This window comes from Triticum dicoccoides, chromosome 3A (genome assembly GCF_002162155.2).
Source record: "Triticum dicoccoides isolate Atlit2015 ecotype Zavitan chromosome 3A, WEW_v2.0, whole genome shotgun sequence".
Classification (NCBI taxonomy): domain Eukaryota; kingdom Viridiplantae; phylum Streptophyta; class Magnoliopsida; order Poales; family Poaceae; genus Triticum; species Triticum dicoccoides.
Window position 1 is genome coordinate 385146454 of NC_041384.1, and position 10232 is coordinate 385156685.

The window sequence follows — 10232 nt, forward strand, 5'->3', positions numbered from 1 at the left end:
TGATGCTGCAAATTGTAATGCAATATCGTGAATGCTAAGGTGATATACGTGAATCTGTGTGTTAACAGTACCTTGTTTCTTTTGCAAAACAAAAGCAGTACCTTGTTTGCTTATCTTTTACTTGATTAGTGGATTTAGCGTCCTTCAAAAAAGGAAAAAAGGAAAGGCGATTGATGTCTACATTGCAACAAGCTACTTGTGGTTGTAATATTGATGTTGTAATTGTAATAGTGATGCTGTAAATTGTAATGCCTCTCAAGAAGGTTACAGTATCATTAATGCTAAGGTGATATATGTAAATCTGTGTGTTAGCAGTACCTCGTTTGCTTATATTTTATTTTACTTTATTAGTGGATTTGCCGTCCTTCAAACAGAATCAAAGTAAACTGGCAGGTTTTATTTAAATATTTGCTGACGCTTGCCTGCACAACAAACTTTCAGGAAATGTAACCATATCGAGATTTATATGTTTACTCCTCAGGGCCTTCAGGTCAGAGACATTTGCCTCCATGGAATATGTCATTTTCTTCTGTTGCATCATATGTGCTATTAAGAGTTATTTGGTGGCTAGTTTTTTTTTTCAAATAAATTACATTGACATGCTTTGATCTAATAATTTTCTTATTTGTGAACTACTTAAGATTCTGTAACTAAAATATATTTTCTCTGGTTGCCAGCTTATGCTCGACGTACCTTTGTATGGAACAATTGCAACACTTGAGCTCTACCGTTCTAGTGTGAGTTTACTTTCTGTTTCTCTGGTTGAAAGTTGCTCCTTATCTTAAGGAAGTATTTGTGTTTCATAATCTTAAGCTCGTCTCTTTTTCATTCCCAGAGTGAAACTCAAGATTTTCTTTTCATTGGTATGGAAAGATATAGATATTGTGTTCTTCAGTGGGATGGAAGAAAGTCAGAACTTCTTACAAGGTTTAGGCCTTCTTCATTCATCACATTCTGTACATAGAAAGCTATCATCAAAATTGGTGCTTATCTTAAGTCCATTCATTTGTAGATTAGTGTAATATGTATATACTAGCATGCTATATTTCAGATCCTGGACTTGTTGGTTAGGTATTCTAAGAAACTTATATAACAGGCATGACCTGAAGGTCAATCCAGCCGAACCACTCTCTTTAGCTTCTCATAGAGCTCAACTGAAACTAGTTTAAAAATATATCCTTGCCCTAAGCCCCTAACCATACTTAGCTTAGCAGGAGTTATATATTTCACACCTTGCAGATATATGCCATCCGAGGTTTCTTCTTAGTTTTAAGGACCTTCTGGTGAACCTGGGAAATGTTTTTCTATGTTAGTTGTTTGTCTTATGAAGTTCTCCATCTTGATATATGTTGCCACTTGCCGTTACAGCAAAATCATCTTGCAAGTTGGTGAAATCTTTTTCTCAGTTTTCTGTCAATCAGTAACTAAACAGTTTGAATATGCAGATCTGAGGGAGATGCTTCTGAATTTTTGGGGCGCCCTACTGACAATGGACAGGTAATGTGATTCTCTCGACTTGTACATGTACAGAGATATGAGGTGTTTTACTAATCGGAAACATTATTTTCTATTATGAGTCCTGTACAGAATGTAGTTCTTGTTAACTAACTGGTTGAACACTTTTTGCTGAGAAACCCTAGTACAGTGATGTTCTCTGTGAAATAATCTCTAAGATACCCCTATTATGCCAGAATTCATGATTTAATTGTATTACTTAAAATGTAGATTGGAATTATTGATCGTCACTATCGACTGATTGCTCTTCACCTATATGATGGCTTATTTAAGGTAAGTTATCTTTGCACTTTTTGTTTTGTTGAGTTTTTCATTGCTGTTCCTCGAGGCTGTTCTATAGTTCAAGTCGCTGAAGAAACAAATTACTGTATCAAACTATGATAAATGGAGAAACGTACCACCAGGATGTGTTCTTGGTAGTGTAGACCTGGGAGAACATAGACTGAAGTGCTTCGCCTGGCTTCAGATCCTAGCTCGAGGAAAGATAAAAGAAAAGCTACATTGTGAAAAAAGAAATAAATGAATTTGTTGGCTGTTTCCAGGTTATACCATTTGACAACAAAGGACACCTGAAGGAAGCATTGAACATCAGGTACTGTAGTTGTACATAGTTACCAATTCACTTACAGTTAGAAATGGATAAATCATATACATTATCTGGAATGTGGATGAAGTAGTGAACTGTCATATGATTCTATGACAGTACGACCATTACTCATCATGTTATGGTACCAAACGAAACTAACACATTCTTTTTATACCATCCGATTCGAGCAACCCAACCAGCTCCTATAAAACTGTTTTTCTTAGACAGGCCACATCATGTATATATTACCTTCCTGTTTCCTTTTTACTCCGGAAAGTTGATACGCTATAGACTATAGTATGATAGGTATTTTGAAATGATTGATTAAGGAGTGCTGGATCACTGTGCCACCATGCCATTTTATGGTATTAGTACCTTATAGAAGAGTTAGCCTTTTTCGGTTTTAAGTTTCTTTAAGGTTATGATGATTTTTAAGTTTAGTAGAGAATTGTTAAAACTGTTATTTTGCCTATAATTAGGTAAGCATGTTATTGTACATTTTATCAGCTTTTCGTTCTGGATGTGTCAGGCTTGAAGAACTTGTAGTGTTGGACATCAAGTTTCTTTATCGTTGTGAAAACCCTACAGTAGTGGTTCTTTACCAGGTATACTCCTTTTTCACTTTTGCACAAGAATGTATTATGTCCTATATTCACAGTGGACTCCATCCTTTTTATTTATGGGTTGGTGTTGCCAGTTGACTCCTACTATGCAAACATATAACTATGTTACTTTATGCTCTTGTTAAAGTAGTTGTACACAGTATGTTCTGTTGATTGATCCCTATCTTTACCACATGGAAAATTTTGACTGCTGTAAAGTAATGGTTTCTATGTAACATAAAAAACATATGCCTTCAGTTTTTCTAATGCCACGTCTCCCTTTTTGATTTTCTTGATTTGCATTTTGTTGTGTGTAATTCAGCCATGATAGTCATCAAATGATTCTTATTTCCATATTACACTACAGGACAACAAGGATGCCAGACATGTTAAGACGTACGAAATTGAGTTGGAGGACAAAAAGTTTGTTGAAGGTTCTTGGTCTCAGAACAATTTAGACCACAGTGCTCGTCTGTTAATACCTGTACCACTGGGTGGTGTCATAATAGTTGGTGAGGACACAATAGTTTACTGCAGTTCCGAAACTACTAAATCTCTATCTATAAAGCAAGTAAGACTCTTCCTTCTCTGTTGGCAGTAGTGCTCTTCTGTTTTGGCATGAACTATTATTTGTGTATAACATTTTCATTCTGGTAACGATTTATAATTGCTACATCATTTCTTGTGCAGTCTATCATTAGAGCTGTTGGGCGGGTTGACCAGTGCGGTTCTCGCTATTTGTATGGAGACAACACTGGTGCTCTGCATTTGCTTACAAATACCCATGAATCGGGAAGGTATCCATCTATTGCGTTTATTTTTATTTTTGAGATAAAACTGGCTTCTAGACTCCAGTACTAAATTAATCGCCTCTTAAATTTCCTTTGTCTATGCTATGGTGGCATCTAGAGTGACTGGTTTAAAAAGTCACTTCATTGGGGAGACGTCAATTGCCTCAACAATATCATATGTTGGCAGTGGTTTCTTTTATGTTGGTTCACAATTTGGGGACTCACAGGTAGGTGACGTCAGCTTGAATTGCAGTTGTTATTTACTCTCCCTAGTGTATTACTCTTATAGATCTGACATTGTGTCATAGTGGGTGTCATTCATGATTTGCTGTACTGTTACCTCTAAATAAACTCCCAAAACATGTGCATGTGCCCATACACGCGGGGACAGACAGACTGTATGACTGCATCTTCATGTTTGACTTTGCTGTTCCAACCATGTGAATATTCTGGAATTTTTTCCATTCCAACCTTTATTTCTAGTGGCATTATAAGTTCGTGCCTAAACAAGCTATTGTTCTTAACAGCTTCTAAAATTGAATACTCAAGCTGATGCTAGAGGTTCATTTGTTGAAATTCTCGAACAATATATAAACATTGGACCAATTGTAGACTTGTGTGTGGTTGATTTTGAAAGGCAAGGGCAAGGTCAGGTGATTACTTGTTCGGGTGCACACAAGGATGGTTCAATTCGGACAATTCGTAATGAAATAGTAATTACTGACCAGGTCTGGAATTTTCCTTTTATACTTCATCCATGCTGTCTTGAACTCTGAGTTACCTATTGAAATCTTAAGATGTATCTTCATGCGTAACCAGGCTTCATTACAACTCCATGGCATGAAAGGACTATGGTCTTTAAAATGTTCATCGAATGATCCATATGACACATTCTTGGTTGTGACATTTATAAACGAGACACGCTTCTTGGCAATCAATAAGGAAAACAAATTGGTAGAAACACCTATAGAAGGATTTGATTCAGAAACACAGACTCTGGTCTGCGGAAGTGCCATCCACAATCAGCTTATACAGGTTCTCCCCTTTTTACTCATCTGTATTTTTCTTTGTCTACATTTGGATACTTGCTTTTAGTTTGCCATTTCTGTGGTTTTCTTCCCACACTTGTTAAAACATGTAATCTTGATGGTAGGTTACTGCACAGTCTGTCAGATTAGTCAGCTCTACTTCTCGAGATTTACTGGATCAATGGTTTGCACCAACAGGATTTCCAGTCAATGTTGCAGCAGCTAATGCGTGCCAGGTTGGCATCTCTTTGGGTGATATTTCTTGGTACTATCGCGACGATCATTGAGTTGGAAAATACATCCACCTTGCCACTCAAAATGTGGCTCTAAGCTACACATGCATCCTCACGTCGGATAATATTTTCCAATTTACAGATCTTTGTGATAGTACTCTAATTATTAACATCTCTGTTTTGAAGTCTGCATATTATTGCTAACTATTGTGAAGTATGACGTGAGATTGCAAACTGTGTATCCAGTATCGACATAACATTACTTTAGTTTCATGTACTTCTATTTTTAAACTAATTCATTCACAATGTTCGCAGAAACTCAGGATACTGATGCCAAATCGATTACCATAGGGAAACAAGCTGGTTTCAGTATCTAAATTTATATGTGGCTCAGCGAGCATGATAATCAGTCACAAGCTGGGTGAAAGCTGATCAGAACGTATTTAAAAAAAGTCATTTCTTTATACTAAGTTAATTTATGAAATGTTATGTCTATCACTGCAACGACAGTTATGAAGTACTCCATCCGTTCACAAATACAAGATGTTCTAACGTTCTTGTTAATTGGATGTATATAGACATGTTTTAGTGTGTTTGTTCGCTCATTTCAGTCACTATGTAGTTTATATTAAAATATCCAAAACATCTTATGTCTGTGACTTCCCGATTAAAATAGGACTGCACCAGGGATCAGCTTTGAGCCCTTATCTTTTTGCTTTGGTGATGGATGAGGTCACAAGGGATATACAAGGAGATATCCCATGGTGCATGCTCTTTGCTTATGATGTGGTGCTAGTCAATGATAGTTGGACAAGGTTCAATAGGAAGCTAGAGCTTTGGAGACAAACCTTGGAATCGAAAGGTTTTAGACTTAGTAGAACTAAACCGAGTACATGAGGTGCGGTTTCAGTACTGCTAGGCATGAGGAGGAGGAGGAGGTTAGCCTTGATGGGCAGGCGGTGCCTCAGAAGGACACCTTTCGATATTTGGAGTCAATGCTGCAGAAGGATGGGGATATCGATGAAGATGTGAACCATCGAATCAAAGCCGGATGGATGAAGTGGCGCCAAGCTTCTGGCATTCTGTATGATAAGAGAGTGCCACAAAAGTTAAAAGGCAAGTTCTATAGGACAGCGTTTGACCTGCAATGTTGTATGTCGTTGAGTGTTGGCCAACTAAAAGGCGACATGTGCAACAGTTAGGTGCGGCGGAAATGCGCATGTTGAGATAGATGTGTGGCCACACAAGGAAGGACCGAGTCCGGAATGATGATGTACGAGATAGAGTTGGGGTAGCACCGATTGAAGAGAAGCTGGTCCAACATCGTCTGAGATGGTTTGGGCATATTTAGCGCAGGCCTCCAGAAGCTTCAGTGCATAGCGGATGGCTAAAGCGTGCTGATAATGTCAAAAGAGGTCGGGGTAGATCGAACTTGACATGGGAGGAGTCCGTAAAGAGAGATCTGAAGGACTGGAGTATTACCAAAGAACTAGCCATGGACAGGGGTGCATGGAAGCTTGCTATCCATGTGCCAGAACCATGAGTTGGTCGCGAGATCTTATGGGTTTCACCTCTAGCCTACCCCAACTTGTTTAGGACTAAAGGCTTTGTTGTTGTTGTTGTTGTTGTTGTTGTTGTTGTTGTTGTTGTTATCTTATGTTTGTGAACAGAGGGAGTATATTATAATTGTCAGAAATTATTCCTTACTTGGTACATAAATGGTTTTTTGTTGGTTTACTTGGAAGCTCTCCTGATTGAGTTGGCATATTACAGTAACGACATTCTGATTACTATCAGTTGGGGGATCTACTTCAGATCTAGCAATGCATGGTACATAGCACCTACTTAAAATCTAACAATGCTAAAGCACAATCATGTTGCTCCCAAGCCTAGGGTGCTTCACATGCCCCAATTGCTCGAAAAATGCTGCAGCTAGTCGTGAAAAAATCGTCGCACTTTGTTCCACTTCTGAAATGTGTGTGAGTTCAGGCGCAGGGGGCAGGCATTGGTGTATGTGGGTGGGTGGATGACTGGGTTTTGCATGGCTAGGATTATAGTACGTGCTACAATGTCAGAATAAAGTAGAAGTTCCTGAATGAAATAAGACTTGTGTTATCTACAAACTCACACGTTTCAGATGATATGCATGTTCTCAACATTTTAATTGCTTATACCTTGGTATTATAGCAGTTTTTGATACACATTGTTGCCATCTTGCAGGTTTTGTTGGCAACTGGTGGTTTCCATCTCATCTACCTAGAAATTACCAACTCTAAGTTGGTGGAAGTGAAGCATGTAGAGCTTGAGCATGCAATTTCTTGTCTTGACATAAACCCAATCGGTGAGAATCTACAATATAGCTCCCTTGCAGCTGTTGGGATGTGGACAGATACAAGTGTGAGGATATTTTCACTCCCTGGCATTGTACTAATTAGGAAGGAGAATTTGGGTGAAGATGTTCCTCGTTCTGTTCTGCTGTGTACTATTGAAGAGGTATGCTCTTCATGTTGCTTTTCCGTGAAAGAAAATTGGACCATCGACAGTAATGTCTTCCTTGGTCTTCTTTTCAGGTGTCGTACTTGTTCTGTGCTCTTGGAGATGGTCACCTCTTTAGTTCTGTGTTGAACATAAATACATGTGAACTATCAGATAGAAGCAGGGTCTCCTTGGGGACACAACCAATCAGCCTCTATAAATTCTCATCTCATGATAGAACTCATGTGTTGGCTGCATCAGATAGGCCAACTATCATATGCAGCAGTGACAAGAAGTTACTCTATAGTTATGTCAACTTGAAAGAAATGAACCACGTGTGCCCTTTTAATACAGTTATTTTTTCCAGAAAGGTCCCTCCCTCCCTCATGTTGTGCACGTGTGTACCTATTGTTTTTATCTCTTTGGATAAATAGTTCCTTGGATTTGCATTAAGCTATTTCTTGTTGTCACAGCATTGCGATAGCTAAAGAAGCTGAACTTTCAATTGGTGCAATTAATTACTCCAGAAAGCGTCATATCCACACAATCCCCTTGAATGAACATGCACGCCGCATCTGTCACCAGGAACAATCTCAAACACTTGCACTCTGCAGTTTCAAGAACAAGTACATGCATGGAGTGAGCGAGACACATTTTGTTCGTCTATTAGACCATCAGACTTTTGGGATTTTATCAACACATACTCTTGATGCTTTTGAATGTGGTTGCTCAATCATCAGTTGTTCATTTTCTGGTGATGATAATTTCTACTATTGTGTGGGAACAGCATATGTTTTGCCCATGGAAGATGAACCCACAAAGGTAAGGTTTTATCAGGTTGACGCCTAATGAACAGCATGCTCTTTGTAAATTTTGACTGCCTTATCCGGAATTACTGTCTCATGAATTCATCTGATGAAACTAGTAATGGCTTCCTTGTTTGCTTCTTTATTAAATATTCTTGTGACAAGCAAGTAACATACTCCCTCCGTCCCATAATATAAGAGCGTTTTTGACAATAGTGCAGTGTCAAAAACGCTCTTATATTATGGGACGGAGGGAGTACCTATTATTGACTGCATGGAATGAATCATGTCAAACTTCAGCAACGTGGATTACCTTTTCTTTTCTGGTAGAAATTTTAGGTTCTTATGACTTGTATCTAGTCACTTGTCAAGTATCGGTGCTGTGCAATATGAACCACAGAAACTGCGCTTCCTTTTCCTTTGTTTGTATTTCTTGTTACACGGAGGTGCATGTAGTCCACCAATGGTGAGTAGTTTTGCAGAATACAGAAAATTACGTTGAGCATTAGAACTGTTTTTTATGCCTATAATGATCCAACATTTTCTCCTGCACTTAACTTCTCCGTTTTGGTACCAATGCAACCTGACATAGGGGCGGATCCTGCTTTTTTTAGTTAAAGAAGGGAAGTTACAACTAATCAAAGCGAAGGAAACCAAAGGAGCTGTTTATTCGCTTAAATCATTCAATGGGAAATTATTGGCTGCTATTAATCTGAAGATCAGATTGTACAAGTGGATGCAGCGAAATGATAGGTCACGTGTACTACAATTTGAGTGTGCCCATGATGGCCACGTATTATCTTTGTATACTCAAACACGTGGTGATTTCATCTTGGTTGGAGACATGATGAGATCATTATCGTTGCTGATATACAAGGTATAGCTACACTTTTCATTTGATACTTGTTTAAGGATCACTGCAATTCCTCTGAATCCTAAAATAAGTTCACCGACGTTCACTGGTTACTGTTGTTTTCTTCTTATTGGGCAGCACGAAGAAGGCAAGATTGAAGAGGTGGCTAGGGATTTAAACACAAACTGGATGACTGCAGTTGAGATGCTGGATGATGATATTTATATTGGTGCAGACAATTGCTGTAACCTGTTTACCGTGTTCAAGTCCCCATATGGGTTCCTTGAGCCCGTTGGGGAGTACCATCTGGGGGACGTGGTGAATAGGTTGCATCACGGTTCTCTGGTTATGCACCACGCAGATTCGGGGACAGGCCAGTTTCCTTCAGTCATCTTTGGCACGGTCAATGGCGCCATCGGTGTGATTGCCTCCCTTCCATATGACCTATATGCGTTCCTAGAGAAGCCGCAGTCCGTTCTTGTGAATTTCGTCAAGGGTGTTGGTAACCTTAGCCATGCAGAATGGCGGTCATTCTGTAACGCCAGGAGGACCAGTTCTGCCCGGAACTTCGTGGATGGTGATCTGATCGAATCTTTCTTCAGTCTGAGCCCAAGCCAGATGGTGGAGGTTGCGTGCGCGATGGGTGTCCCTCCGGTTGAGCTGTATAAGCAAGTGCAGGAGTTGACCAATCTACACTAGTAATAAGTAATAAGCATAGCAACGTACAGTACTCTAGCTGCCTACCATCATGTATAGCTCTAGTGAATATTCCTACTATTAACTCGTTGCCAGCGTGGTACAGTAGAATAGATGCATGCTAAAGGTGATATTTCCAGTTCTGGGCCCAACTTCATGGCCGCTCAACTGCTGGTAACCCAGTGTTGTAGATGCAGGTAACAGCCTTCGGTCTAATTACTTCCTTTTTGCTTTATTATTGGAGAGAAATTTGGTTGTAGCTAAGGAGATTGTACATTTGGTTACCCTTCTGAAGCAAAGTCATACAGTTGTAAACAACTCTGTTCGTGTGATGCATCGGCCATCGGGTGAAAACTTATGGGTCCGTTCGGCCTCTGAACCCTGATCTCGTCGCCCCTCTGCTATTCAATGAAAACTTGCTGTGCAGCATTTCCGTCAAAATAAAAAGAAAAATGTGGACGAGCATGCGCTTTCCTGTGAAGCCATGCTCATGCAGCAAACAAGGTGTGCTTCGGTACACCTGTATTTACATAAGTTTACAATTGACGTAACAAATCTACATACAGATCAAAACTTTACTAAAATCACATGTTAGAGCAACTCCAACGACCCATTTCATCCCCGCGCGTCTGTTTGGATCGGCGCGG

General features: G+C 39.4%; 1 protein-coding gene across 1 annotated transcript in view; it reads left to right on the plus strand.

The window, feature by feature from the left end:
• LOC119268266 (DNA damage-binding protein 1-like) overlaps positions 1–9910 on the plus strand; it is an 11042-nt gene extending 1132 nt beyond the window's left edge. The window contains exons 2-19 of the mRNA XM_037549858.1: positions 442–490; positions 678–737; positions 836–927; positions 1446–1497; positions 1726–1788; positions 2058–2107; positions 2631–2706; positions 3071–3274; positions 3394–3500; positions 3613–3721; positions 4022–4222; positions 4314–4529; positions 4648–4758; positions 6976–7248; positions 7326–7618; positions 7704–8052; positions 8629–8913; positions 9028–9910. Coding sequence (XP_037405755.1) covers positions 442–490; positions 678–737; positions 836–927; positions 1446–1497; positions 1726–1788; positions 2058–2107; positions 2631–2706; positions 3071–3274; positions 3394–3500; positions 3613–3721; positions 4022–4222; positions 4314–4529; positions 4648–4758; positions 6976–7248; positions 7326–7618; positions 7704–8052; positions 8629–8913; positions 9028–9588 — 3151 coding nt within the window. The 3' untranslated portion in view covers positions 9589–9910. The remainder of the gene's footprint in view (positions 1–441; positions 491–677; positions 738–835; positions 928–1445; positions 1498–1725; positions 1789–2057; positions 2108–2630; positions 2707–3070; positions 3275–3393; positions 3501–3612; positions 3722–4021; positions 4223–4313; positions 4530–4647; positions 4759–6975; positions 7249–7325; positions 7619–7703; positions 8053–8628; positions 8914–9027) is intronic.
• The last annotated feature ends 322 nt before the right edge of the window (positions 9911–10232 follow it).